Consider the following 13,848-nt stretch of genomic DNA (forward strand, 5'->3'; position numbering starts at 1 on the left):
GTCCCCACTCAGCTGGCTTTTTGCAGGACAGATGTCAAGGGTGCACTCACTTGGATGCCATCTTGCCCTCTCCCCACCATTTGTTGAAGAGGCCATTTTCTCCCAGTTCAGCGGGCTTGTGGGCCTTGTTGAATGTCAGTTGACTGTACATGTGAGGATCTATATCAGAATTCTCAGTTCTGTTCCATTGGTCAATATGTCTATGCAGTTTTGACCACTGTAGCTTTGTAGTATGTTTTAAAGTTAGGTAGCGTGATTCCTCTAATTTCAACTTTCTTTTTCAGTATGTTTTTGGTTATTCAGGGCCCCATTGTCCTTCCAAATAAACTTCATGGTTAGCTTTTCCAATTCAGTAAAAAATGCTATGGTAATTTTCATTGGGGATGTGTTAAATCTGTAAATTAGTTTGGGTAGGATATATATCTTAATGATGTTTAATCTTCCTATTGATGAACGAGAATATTCTTCTGTTTATTTAGGTCTTCTTTGATTTCCTTTAACAATGTTGTGTAGTTTTCTGCATTTAAGTCCTTTACCTCTTTAGTTAAGTCTGTTCCTAGGTAGCTGATTCTTTTAGTTGTTATTGAAAATGGAATTTTTTTCTCGATTTCCTCTTTGGATTTCTCATTATTGGTGTAAAGATATGCTACTGATTTTTGTGCACTGATCTTATATCCTGCCACTTTACTGAACTCATTTATAAGCTCTAGAAACTTTGTTCTAGATTTCTCAGGGCTTTCTATGTGTAAGATCTTGTCATCTGCCAATAGTGAAATCTTTACGTCTTCCTGTCCAATTTGGATGCTTTTATATCTTTTTCCTGCCTAAGTGCTTGAGCAAGTACTTGTAACACAATGTTAAATAAGAGTGGTGACAGTGGGCATCCTTTTCTGGTTCCAGATCTTAGAGGGAAAGCTTTTAGCATTTCACCATTGAATATGATGTTAACTGTGGGTTTTTCTTATATATCCTTTAACATGTTGAGGAAGTTTCCTTCTATTCCTTTCTTTTGAAGTGTTTTTTATCAGGAAAGTGTGGTGTATTTTGTTGAATGCTTTTTCTGCATCAATAGAGATGATCATGTGATTTTGTTCTTTCCATCTGTTAATGTCATATATTATATGGATTGATTTTCTTATGTTGAACTATCCTTGTATACCAGGGATGAAACCCTAGTCATGGTGTATAATTTGTTTGATGTGTTGTTGAATATGATTAGCTATATTTTGTTGAGGATTTTAGCATCTAGGTTCATTAGAGAGATTGGTCTATAGTTTTCCTTTCTTGTGGTGTCTTTGTGTGACTTTGGTATTAGGATGATGTTGACATCATAGAATGAGTTAGGCAGTGTTCCCTCTACTTCTAGTTTTTGGAAGAGTTTAAACAGGATTGGTATTAGTTCTTTCTGGAATGTTTGGTAGAATTCACCTGTGAAGCTGTGTGGTCCTGGGCTCTTTTTGGGAGGCTTTTGATGACTAATCCAATTTCATTACTTGTGATTGGTCTGTTGAGTCATTCTGTTTCTTCTTTCATCAATGTAGGCTGCTTGTGTGTTTCTAGGAATTTGTTCATTTCATCTAAGTTATCCATCTTGTTGGGTTTGGGATTAGTTTGTTGTTCTTTTTTCTAATTCCTCCAAGTGTGCAGTTAGTCTTTGATTTTAACTCTTTCTTCTTTTTTAATGTAGACATTTATGGCTATAAATTTCCCTCTCAGCACAGTTTTTGGTGCATCCCATAGGTTTTAATACACTGTGTTGTCATTTTCATTCATTTCAAGATAGTTACTGATTTGTTTTGCAATTTTCTCCTTGACCCAGTGATTGTCTAAGAGTGTGTTGTTTAATGCCCATATCTTTGTGCCTAATCTGTTTCTCTGCCCCTTACCGATTTCTAGCTTCATTCCATTGTGGTCAGAGAAATTACTTTATATAATTTTGATCTTCCTGAATTTGTTGAGAGGTGTTCTATGACCTAGCATGTGGTCAATTCTGGAGAATGATTCTTGTGTGCTCAAGAAGAATGTATATCCTGCTGTATTTGGGTGTAATGTCCTGTATATGTCTATTAGGTCTAGATCCTCTAATGTATTATCCAAGCTACCTGTTTCTTTATTGATCCTCTGTTGAGATGTTCTGTCTAATAGTGATAATGGTGTATTAAAGTCCCCCACTATAATTGTAGAGGCACCTATTTCTCCACTTAGTTTTTCCAGTGTTTGGCTCATGTATTTTTTAAAAAGATTTATTGTTTTATTCCCCCCCGCCACTCCCCCATTGTCTGCTCTCTGTCCAGTCATTGTGTGTTCTTCTGTGTTTTCCAACCACTCACTTTCAACTTCCTTGCATCCCTGGGTGTAAGGTGAGTTTCTTGTAGACAGCATATAGATGGGTCATATTTCCTTATCTGCTCTGCCAATCTATGTCTCTTGACTGGAGAGTTTAATCCGTTAACATTCAACGTTATTACTGTCATGGAATTGCTTACATTAGTCATATTTTCTTTAGGTATATGTATGTCATATGTTGTTTTTATTTCTCTCTTTATCTTTTTAGTTATTCTTACTGATAATCTTCTTTCCTACAATCTCCTCCAACCCTCTCTCTTCTGTTTTTTTTTTTTTTTTCAGCCTGTAGAACTCCCTTTAGTATTTCTTGAAGGGCAGGTTTCTTGTTCAAAAAATTTCTTAATTTCTGTTTATCTATGAATATTTTGAACTCTCCCTGATTTTTGAATGCCAGCTTTGCTGGATAGAGAATTCTTGGCCAGAAATTTTTTCCTTTTAGCACCTTAACTAAGCCATATCACTGCATTCTTGTTTCCATGGTTTCAGATGAGAAATCAGTATGTAATCTTATCAAGCTTCCCTTGTATGTGATGGATCTCTTTCTCTTGCTGCTTTCAGTATTCTCTCTTTGTCTTGAGCATTGGACAATTTGACATGTATGTGTCTTGGGCTCAGCCTGTTAGGATTTTTAGTGTTTGGGGGTGTGCTGTGCTTCTTGGACATGTACATACACATCCCTCAAAAGAGTTGGGAAATTTTCAGCCATTATTTTCTCCAACATTCCTTCTTACCTCTTTTGCTTCTCTTCACCCTCTGAGATGCCTGTAAGGTATATATTTGTGCATTTTGTATTGTCATTTAAATCCTTAAGTACTTGCTGGATTGTTTTTATCTTTTTTATCTGTCTGTTTTACTATCTGTTTGGTTTGATTTCAGATGTACTGTCTTCAACACCACTAATTCTTTCTTCTGTCTATTCAAGTCTGCTATGATGTGCTTCCAGTGCATTTTTGATTTCTTGCATTATGCCATTCATCACCATTATATCTGCTATCTTTTCATGTATGTTTATAATTTTTTCTGTTTGTTCCCCAATGTCTTCTTAATATTCTTTATTCCTTCACTTCATTTTAAGTTGATTTATAATATTTGTTTGGACATCCCTGATTACTTGTTCCATGTTCTGCATCTCCTTCTAATTTTTAGTTTGTTCATTAGATTGGGCCATGTCTTCCCATTTCTTAGTATGGCTTGTAATTTTTTTTTGGTGTCTAGGCATCCATTTATCTGGATGTGCTTATTTACCCTAGGGTTTTATTTTGTTGTTGTTGTTGTTTTATTTTTTTTTTTGGTGTGTGTGTGTTTGCTATGGTTCCTTTTCTGACACTTGGTTCCTCTTATTCTATATCCTTGCAGTCTTTGTCCCCTTGAAAAAAATGTATTAGGACCAGAGAAAAATAAAGAGATAAGAAAAGGAAAAAGAATAATAATAATTATAATAATTTTAGAAAGGGTAGAATAGGAACTATACAAGAGCTAGGAAATTAAATAAGCAATATGAATAAAACATAAAAAGTACAAAGGGATAAGAATAAAAAAGCTGGAACAGGAAAAATGAAACAAGGAACAAAATAGAGAAAAAATAGAATGAATTAAAAGGCTAGCATGATAAGAATTGAAGAAAAGAGAAAAAAAAAGAAAGAAAAAAGAGACTGAATTTTTAAAAAATTGAAGGCAAGACAAAAAGGTGGAATGGAAAGAAAACAACAGAAAATAGAAGAAAGAAAAATGAAGGAAAGAAAAGAAATAAAATAGGTAGAAAATTAACTAAAAGAAAAAGAAAGGAAAAAAAGAAAGGGGGAAAGACAACAAATAGAAATGAAACAACAACAAAACAACCCAGGGAAAACAGCCTTCCCTCTTAAGCCCTTAAGGAGCTTCTGAGGCTGTTGGTGCTCATCAATCAATCGTCCTTCAGCGTGCCCTCTGCAGGTGATGTTCTGGGTTTTAGTGAATAAAATGAAGAAAAAAAGGAACCAATAAAATATAAATAAAAAATAACAGATCCAAGAAAACCTAAAACAAGAAAAAAATCTGGTTATGTGTGCCCTGTCATTAGGTAGCAGGTGGATGCCTGATAATCCAGTGGATCACTCTTTGAATCACTTCTCTAAGGAGACCCAGGGATCAAACCAGTGACCTTGTATATGCAAGGCAGTATTTTCTCCACTGAGCTACACAGCTTAAGCAGGCTTTGGAAAGCTTAAATGGCTCCCTCCACCCCTTTCCCTCAGGTGGGTTAGGCTTCTAACAGTTCGCCAAACCAGGTTGTTGAGGGGCCTGTCTCTACACGCTCTCTACCTTAGTTCCTCTCTCTCCCAGGTCAGCTGGGTGTGATAGCCTGCCTGATGAGATCAGCCCTCTGCTCTCCCGTGGCCACCTCAGTGCTGGTTGGGGACCCTCTGAGATTCAAAGGGGCCTCGGGTGGCCGAACTCACAGAAAAGAGATCACTCTCCACCCTCCTCCAGGCCCCTCTTCCTCCCAGGGAAATCTCTGTCCCTCTCTGTTGGTAGCAGTAGTCAGGGGGCATTACCGAGGCTATTTGCCTTGATTGTGAGATTTAATGTGCCGTTTCCAGCCTCAGGGGAGAGTAACTCATGATTTTCCTTTGGCTTCTTTATCTGTACAGTTCCCTCCTGGATGATGCTTTTCTGTTCTATGTATCTCCAAAGCAGCTCCCTCGGATAAGTTTTGCCCTTCCTCCTTTCTTTTTTTGTGAGGGAGTTGGACTCTGCCTACCTACTTTGACGCCATTTTCCTGGAAGTGGCCATTGGTGTACTCTTGGGTTGTGGTTAGTTTCCTAATTCAGTCAAGAAATGGAAGAGCCATTTTTCTTGCCCAATTTCTGCTCCTCTCTCTGGTCTCTCACCTCAGCCACATGGTTGTGTCTTGGCTTCTCTCTTGCCAACACCTGTGCCCTACCAACTTTTATCTTCCTTCTTGCCCTCAGTTTGAGAAAGAACTGTCCACTCTTGTTCCCATTTCTTAGTCCTCAGTACAAAGTCAGACTGTTGCTGACGGATGTCCTGTCTGTCCCTCAATTGCTCAGACGTGGAAGGAAATCTGTGTAGGAGGATTCAGAAACGTGCTGTGCTGGGCATGTCACCTACACTTCCGCTGTTGCTCACTGGCGTTCTCCCCCTTCATTTCTTCCTACATTTGCATTTGATTCTGAAAGGAACTCACCTGGAATCTGAATGGGCCTCAGTAGTACTGAACATGAATGTGACAGTGTGACAGTCTCACTCTGGCCTCTAGTGGATGATGCTGTCATAACATGCAGATCACCCTGTTGGCAATCCCTGCTGTAAACAGGCTGTGGCAGTGTGAGCAATTCAGTAGCTGCATACATACAGATCTATTCCTTTTGTTAAAAATATGGAATTCTCCAATCTTGAGGATTCGAGAATTACATATATTGAACATATATAGACTTATTATTATTCTAGCAATGGAAGAACTTGTATTATTGATATAAAGACAGTGGCCACAGAGGTCCTGAGGGGAGGGAGAGGGAAGAACTGGTGTAATATGAGGGCATTTTCAGGACATTGGAATTGTCCTGCATGACATTGCAATGATGGATTCGGGCCATTTTACATTTTGTCAAAACCTATAAAACGGTGCAGGACAGAGTGTAAACTATAATATAAGCTATAGTCCATGGTTAGTAGCAATACTTCAGTATGTGTTCCTCAATTGCAACACATGTACCACACTAATGAAGGATGCTGTTAATGTGGGAAAGTGTGAGAGGGGGAGGGAGTGGAGCATATGGGAATGCCCTACATTTTTGATGTATCACTTACGTAATCTAAAGTTTCTTTAAAAATAAAAAAAAAAACAAACATTAAAAGTATAATTCTCTAGAGCAGATGTTGTAGGAAAATTAAAATTGAACTTTGTCAAATTTTTTTTTGACAATTTTTTTGAAAGTCAAAGTGTTGTTTTTTTTTGTTGTTCGTTTACTTGTTGGTTTGATTTGGTACTTCCAAAATATGTGGGTGGGTGAGGAAGATAATAACTTCACAGCCTCCATCTTCCAAAAGTTTGTCTCCTGACCTAAAATTCTGCCAAATTTTGGAGGAGCACTGTATGTTGTTTTGCTTGTGAGAAGCCTTGAAAATATTTGTGAAATGGCAATTAATAGCAAAAGTAATTTGGGATGGAAACCTTCCACTGCTTAGAACAGTCATTTGGCTTTTGTGACTCTTTGTAAGCAGAGGTGTCTTTTGTGGCAGTCCTCTTTGCTTCTGTCGCTGTCAAAATATTTTAAAGGATTTTATTCCTTATATATTAAAGCATTTTCTCTTTGGAGAAGACAGCATAGGTGTATATTTTAACCCTTTTCCCCAATCTGTTTCTAACTTTTTAAATTGAACAGGAACAGAAGGATACCTTTTCTGCAATTTTGGCTTTATTTTTTCCATCCCTGCTGTTCAGGAGCCTGTGACACCCCAAGCTCGGGGAGCTGAAATGTGCTCTGTGGAGTGGCGCGCTGAGACCAGCACATAGCCTTGTTTGCCAGGCCCATTAAGGAGGGCTCGTACAGCCTGAAATGTTGTTGGGCTAGGTGAATGGTCTGCGGTAAGGGCTCAGAGGCAGCCTGAGGTCGTTTATCATCCCAGGAATTGGCTTCCTTATCAGAAACCTTTCCCACCATCTCCGTGTGGTGCCACATTAGTCAGGCCACTGGGTGAAGGAAATGGGGCTGCTCTCTGGGGTCTGCCATCTGGGCAGCTGGCTCGGTGGGCCATCCATGTTTAAGGACACGCTGAGCCTGCGAGTGAAAAGCACTGAATGATGTACAAGGAAAGGAGCAGAGCTGATGACATTGTGTTTTTCAGGCAGTAGAGAGAAAGGAGAGTCTTTTGAGTTGTCTTTACCTAAACTGTGCATTAGGTTGTTTGTTTCCCTTGAGCATAAGTGTTATGTAGGCATAAAATCCAGATGGCTCTTATGGCTTTTAAATTACGCATCTTTGGGTAATTTAGTAAAGAAAACATATGGAGGCTCTTGATGTTATATACCTGAACTGTCTTAACCATAGTGAATGATACAGTCCAAAAAGTCAGCAGGAAGTCACTTTGTTCTGGGGTCATCTTTCCGAATAGCACATAACACCTATCATTTGTTCAGCCAGTGGGGAAAATTTAAAGGGGAAGAGGAAATTTTGCAATTGTGACAAAGTTAAGGGGATGTACACATGAACTGCTGAAAGTTGATTAGCTCCGATACACAAGCTTAAAATCCTGCTGCCATCAAGCAACTAAATTGTTTCTCTGTGCTCTTATTCCCGCAGATTGCAAAACATTTCAAGAACAAGCTTGACTGAAGCAGAGGAGAGAACCTTTACTGAGATTTATCCCAGGACTTTTGCTGTTGGTAGGTGGCCAAGTCATTAATAAATGAGGTGGTCAAGTCTGTCAGACAGAATTGCAGAAAGAACAGTTACTTGTGCCAGGCCAAATTAAAAATTTAAAAACCAGGGAGAATGGACAAGTGGGATGAAGAAAGGGAAACAAGATCCATGTTTCTCAAAGTGCTAGCATGATAGAATCATTTTTGGGTGAACACTCATAAAATCTTTGGTCTCAAGAAGAAACTTTAAACTTTGCTCCAAAAATTCCTAATTTTGGAATCATCATCCAATGCCCCTGACATCACTTTTTTTTAAAAAAAAGATGTATTTATTTTATTTATTCCTCTCCCCTTCACCTCCACCCCACTTGTCTGTTCTCTGTGTCATTTTGCTGCATGTTCTTCTTTGTCTGCTTCTGTTGTTGTCAGTGGCACGAGAATCTGTGTTTCTTTTTGTTGCATCGTCTTGTTGTGTCAGCTCTCTGTGTGGGCGGCGCCATTCCTGGGCAGGCTGCACTTTCTTTCGCACTGGGCGGCTCTCCTTACGGGGTGCACTCTTAGCATGTGGGGCTCCCCTACATGGGGGGATACCCCCGCATGGCATGGCACTCCTTGTGCGCATCAGCACTGCGCATGGGCCAGCTCCACACGGGTCAAGGAGGCCTGGGGTTTGAACCGCGGACCTCCCATGTGGTAGACGGATGCCCTCACCACTGGGCCAAGTCTGCTTCCCTGGCATCACTTTCTATAATATGCTTTTGCTTCTCATCTTGCCATGTTTGAGCAGAATGGACGTGCCAGACTCCATCCCTAGCAGCCTGCGAGGTAAAAGATCAGTATGCCCTTGGGGACCTCAGTAAAGACCATTCTTCAGTTTAGTCCTTCTGTCGCTCCCTCGGGCTGTGTTTACCTAAAAATAGAGGACATGCTGCATGACGTGGTGAAGCAACTCCTGTTCCCAGTGAATGCCCAACCTTCCAGAAGTGGAACCATTGTCCACACAGCTTATTTAATATGGAGGCCCTGAAATTGGCTAGTGTGTTCAGTACTTCCAGTGACAATGATCACAGAACAGCTGCTTGCTTCCTGTTCAGGGAAACCCATGTTCTTCCCTAAAGGAACAGCACTAGAGAATTTTGATCATTCCAAGTTTTGGGTGAAGATTGATCTGACAGTGTTGAATTTCCATGTCTGCTGTTAACTTCTTGCCTTCTGAGTTCTATAAAGATCAATTCGCACATATCACAACCAGAGTTTTAGGGAGACAATAATTAAAATACCTCTCCCCTCCCTTCCCCCTGATTATTGAACTGCAGGAGTCTGACAGAGAGAAAGTACAATATCAGGTTAAAAAAAAAAAAAAGCAGCAGCACAGTTGTGGTTACAGGTCCAAGTTGGCATCACACTTGTGAGACACAAAGAGGTTGTAGTCTGCCATCGCATTTCGATAGCTTTATGGAAAGATACAAGGCTGGAGGTCCTGCAGGCACAGAATCTCCACCCTATCAAGAGGCCTAGCAGCTCCACAAGGATCAGTTGTTTCTTCTTTGTCTCCCATATGAGGTGTGTGTGACTACCATGGACAAAACCCTAGGTGTGCCTGGGGCACCTTGGCCCGAGAAGCCACAGCTCCTCTCCCCATAATCTTGCATGTCACTCTAGTCATACAGGATGAGGGCCTATACACCGACATAAAGCTCCCCCACCCAGGTATGGATTCACTCAGCAGAGTGGAAAAGACACTCCTCATTTATCTGAACTCTACTGTTCCTATGAAAATGGTTCTGAGGGAGGCCAGGTCATTGTCAGGGCTGATGGTAACTCTTTACCCATCACTACTGAGTTAAAATGTCTCCAGTGGAACTCCTGCCCCTCCCCACCCCAACTTGCTCCTTCCGCAGGCTTCTCCGACACTGCCAAGTCCAGCTCCATCTGCCAGTGGCTCAGGACAGGCAGCTTGGAGTAAGCTGTGGCTCCTTCTTCCTTTCACATGCTGTGTCTACTGCACCACCCTGGTCCAAGCCACCATCATCTCTTCCTGAATTATTGCAATAGCCTCTTAGCTGGTCTTCTTGCTTTTGTCATTGCCCACTGCATTCCCATGGCCCATTACCTCCACCAACAGGCTATATTACACGAGGCAGCCAGAGTGATCCCCGAAAACAGAAAAGGAGAAAATAGATATATTATGTGTCTGGCCCAAGCCATCCAATGACTTCCCCTCTCACTCAAAGTTAAAGCCAAAGCCTGCTGGTGGCCTCCAGGATATGATCCTCTGTCTCCTCTTCCTCTCTTTGACTTGTTCCCTCTAAGTTAGCTGGAAGTGCCTTCTTCTAGCGCTCTGAACCCCTCTGTCCACTGAGAGCCATGCTTTCCTGGAGCCCTTGTTAGCAAATTGCTTTTCCTGGAGATTGAAAATTTGAAATCTACAGACTTATCACAGCTTCCCAGGATAGGTTTTCCTTTCTTCGAATTGAATGTGGTTATATATGGCCTCCTTGGAGTTGCAGGGGCATTTCCTCGTTAGACTAGAAGGATAGGGGGCTGTTTGGTTTCCTCTGATTGGATTTATGTGCTAAATTTCTTATCTGCTTCTAGGATCTGTCGGGAAATTCTTTTGCAAGAATGTGCCTCAAGATGTGGAGAGAGAAAATGAGGTACGCAGGCCATGTACTGCATGAATAATCAACATCGTGATTTCACTGATTTAAAACATTTTTTAAAAATAATCCTGGTATTTCCAAAAGGGACGATGGGCTTGCTTGAGTAGGAAAGGCATGAGGGAGAGTCTAAGTCCCTGAGCTGTGTGTTTTCCTAAAGCCAGGTTAGAATTTCAGAGTTGTGTGTTTGGTTTGGTTTGGTTTGTTTTTTTTAAAAATCACAGCTCGGCGTACCTTTAACAGAGTTTTGGCAATTGGAATGAAAACCTCTTTAAAGTGGATTATTGGTAATTATGTATATGAACGAATGATTTAATGCAGGTGGGAACCTTGGCAAACAGCCATGCCTTTTCCAGGTGTTTCAGTTCTCTTATGCAGATACTCTTGGTTTTATAAATTCTAATATGTGGAGTTGATGTCATTAAGCATTAAGATAAAAAGCAAAACATTCACAGAATAAAAATATTGGGAGTTGTGGAATCCATACTCTTAAGTACAATGAAAGACTAAAATATAAACCTGAATCCTCAAAGACCTGAAACATCACATAAGTAAATTCATCAAAGAACAGATGTTTTTTTGTGTGTCTAAATGTGGATATACATAGATACCCATCAATATAGAAATAAAAGGATAACTTACAGTTCTTTTTTTTCTAATTTACAAATATATTTTAACAAAGTTTTGTTATGAATAATACAGCATATTTTCCCCACTGTTTTAAGGAGCATGTGTTCTATGGGGTTTATACTGCATATACTTTTCAGCTGTGAACACCACATACCGGGGATAACACATGAAAAGAGGGGTTATTCACAGTCTTTCTGGTTTCTTGGCTCCTAGGAGTCTGTGGTGATGACTAGAATACTGTGGGAAGGGGGCAGCAGAATTCAAGGAAGCCAAAGAAGCCACTTAGATTTTATAGTGGAATGGGATAGAACTACTGAAAGGAGGAAATAATTAATTCACAAAGGCAGGGGAATGGGAATGGGTGTGGAGAACATTTGGGGGAAATTTAGAGCATGGGAAGTATAGTCTAGGGGACCACTTAACAGTGCAAGGAAGTGTGAAAAAGAGATAGATGGAGAAGCAGGAATTTAAGAAGTTTTATTGGAATTGGATCCCCTTTGGTATTTCTAGAAAGACTCCAGTAAATATTTTAATTGCTTCTTAAATTATTTTTGATGGTTGAATTGATGTTTATTTGAATAAGACTCACAGGACAGGCTTTAGAAGAGGCACAAGCACATTTCTGCTACATTAACGTACAGGATCCTGGATCTGAAGTGAGCATCTCAGATTTATCCTAGAATCACGACAAGAGTACAAATTTATCATGTTGGCCTATCTATGAATTTATAAGATTATGGAGTGAGCAACAATAAGGGCCACATCCCAAAATTTGGAAACCAAACTTTTATAGTGAGAAGATAATCCAGAGAATTCCCATATACCCCGTACCTAGTTTGGATATTGGATTTTTAAAAAAAGATTTATTTTATTTTCCCCCTATCCCTTCCCCTCCCCCCACCCTGCTGTTTTTGTTATCTGTACCCATTCACTGTGTGATCTTCTGTATCTATTTCTCTTTTTGGTCTTCTCTTCTCATTTTTTTTCCTCCAGCATTCACCAGGATTTGGTCCTGGGGACCTCTGATGTGGAGAGAGGTTCCCTGTCAGCTGCGCCATCTCAGTTCCTGGTCTCTGCTGTGCTTCACCTTGACTCTCCCCTTCCTCTCTCTTTTGTTGTGTCATCAGCTTGCTGTGTGACTCACTGTGTGGGCACTGGGTTCACCACATGGGCACTGGCTAGAACCTGGGTCCTCCCATATGGTAGGCAGAAGCCCTGTCACTTGAGCTGCATCTGCTTCCCTGGATATTGAATATAACTCAACCTCAGTAGTAACCCAGATGCCCTGAGAAGCTCAAGGCTTCCTTTCCTGTGCCAGCAGCGGAGGCCACACCCCCTGGTGAGGACTGGGCTGTGGCTCTGAGATGACAGTCAAGCAGAGAACTATGGAACTGTGGTGGAGCTGCCTCCTTCCAGCCACTAGTGACACCTGTGGCTTGCAGAGTAGAAGACCATGGGCTGTGGCTGATGGAGGCCAGTCAAGTGCTAGTAGGGTAGAGGACCCCAGAGAGGTTTAAAAGTCTTCGGTTGGGTTTCTCTGTTGGTTTTCAATCTTTGGGATGTGGCCTCTGTGTTGTAGATGAGCTGGGCTGAAGCAAGGAAGGAGAGAAGGAGGTGCCTGGTCTGTGTGCAGCACATGCTTTGGGCCAATGCAATGTATGCAATCTCTTTTATTGTTAAGATGTGTGAACTTTTCTCTCTGCACTACCCTTTTAGTTACAGATCGTCTCTCGTTCCATTCCAGGAACACAAAAGAGATACAGTTTTCTCAAGATGGCTACTATTGCCTGATGAAATATGGATTTGTGTATTTTCCCTTCTGTCGCACAAGGAGCTCGCTCAGTTGCACAAGTCTGTCACCGCTTCCACCGGCTTGCGAGTGACGAAAGCCTCTGTAAGTAGACAAAACAATAGAGGAAATAAACGGGCTATAATCAGGGAGAAAATGCCCATATGGCTTCAAGTTCACTTTCTAATTTTCCATTGTCTAAGGGAAGTCCTTAGAAAAGTGCATTACACTTTCCTGGCCATTTTCTTCATCCATCTGTCCAACCTGTGTGTTAGGTACTGTGAGGACAGGGAGACGAATGAGACATTGATCACCCCCCCCCCCCAATACTTTTATGCAATCAGGGAAACAGATCTAGAGTCGAATGAGACAGTTAATAATGACAATATTCTTGATCATTATAAAAATTTTCTGAGTACCTGCAATGTGCTAGGAATTGATCTAAGTACTTTTCTCAAATAATATGAATCTGAAGCATCTCCATCCTCATGTTGCATATGAAGGAAATTAGTCCTGGAAGAACTAAAGAATGGGTTTGCTGTCTCCTGGCTAGTAGACGACAAAATCCCTTGCTGACCTCCGGTTAGTCTTATGCCTGTTCACACAGGTGAAGGTTAAAGTCTTGGGTAGCTGTGGACAGAGGGAGGAATCCAGGAGAATTTGAAAAATGAGTAACGTTTTAGTTTGCTAAAGGCTGCCTATGCAAAAATACCAGAAATGGGTTGGCTGTTATAATGGGAATTTATTAGGGTAAAATCTTCTAGTTCTGAGGCTGTGAAGATGTCAAATTAAGGCACCATCAGAGATGCTGTCTTACCAAAGGTCATCTGCTGTTAGATCCTGGACTCCTGCCACGTGGTAAGGCAAGCTGGCGGTGGTCCGTCTTCTCCTCCAGGCTCACTTTCTCTCTGACTTCAGCTGCGGGCAGTCAGGCACATGGCTCATCTCTCTCTCTTCTGGACCTTGTTGCTTCAGCTTTGGGTTGCTCTGCCGAGTCCAGCCTCCAGCCTCTCAGAGACTGTCTTTCTGTGGCTGTCGGTGATCCTGGAGGCTTCTCACA

General features: G+C 41.1%; 1 protein-coding gene and 1 long non-coding RNA gene across 4 annotated transcripts in view; one reads left to right on the plus strand and one right to left on the minus strand.

Moving 5' to 3' along the window:
* Positions 1-13,848, plus strand: part of LOC101429098 (uncharacterized) — a 46,260-nt gene that overhangs the window by 26,880 nt on the left and 5,532 nt on the right. For all 3 annotated transcript variants that reach the window (XM_071216664.1, XM_058301605.2, XM_058301604.2), the window contains exons 5-7: positions 7,651-7,733; positions 10,308-10,366; positions 12,744-12,893. In XM_071216664.1, the coding sequence (XP_071072765.1) occupies positions 7,651-7,733; positions 10,308-10,366; positions 12,744-12,893 (292 nt within the window). The remainder of the gene's footprint in view (positions 1-7,650; positions 7,734-10,307; positions 10,367-12,743; positions 12,894-13,848) is intronic.
* Positions 11,771-13,848, minus strand: part of LOC139439487 (uncharacterized) — a 34,646-nt gene continuing 32,568 nt past the window's right edge. Inside the window, exon 4 of the long non-coding RNA XR_011649368.1 lies at positions 11,771-12,891. This is a non-coding gene — a long non-coding RNA (uncharacterized lncRNA). The remainder of the gene's footprint in view (positions 12,892-13,848) is intronic.

The sequence above is a fragment of the Dasypus novemcinctus genome, chromosome 8 (assembly GCF_030445035.2).
Source record: "Dasypus novemcinctus isolate mDasNov1 chromosome 8, mDasNov1.1.hap2, whole genome shotgun sequence".
NCBI classification, from domain to species: Eukaryota; Metazoa; Chordata; class Mammalia; order Cingulata; family Dasypodidae; genus Dasypus; species Dasypus novemcinctus.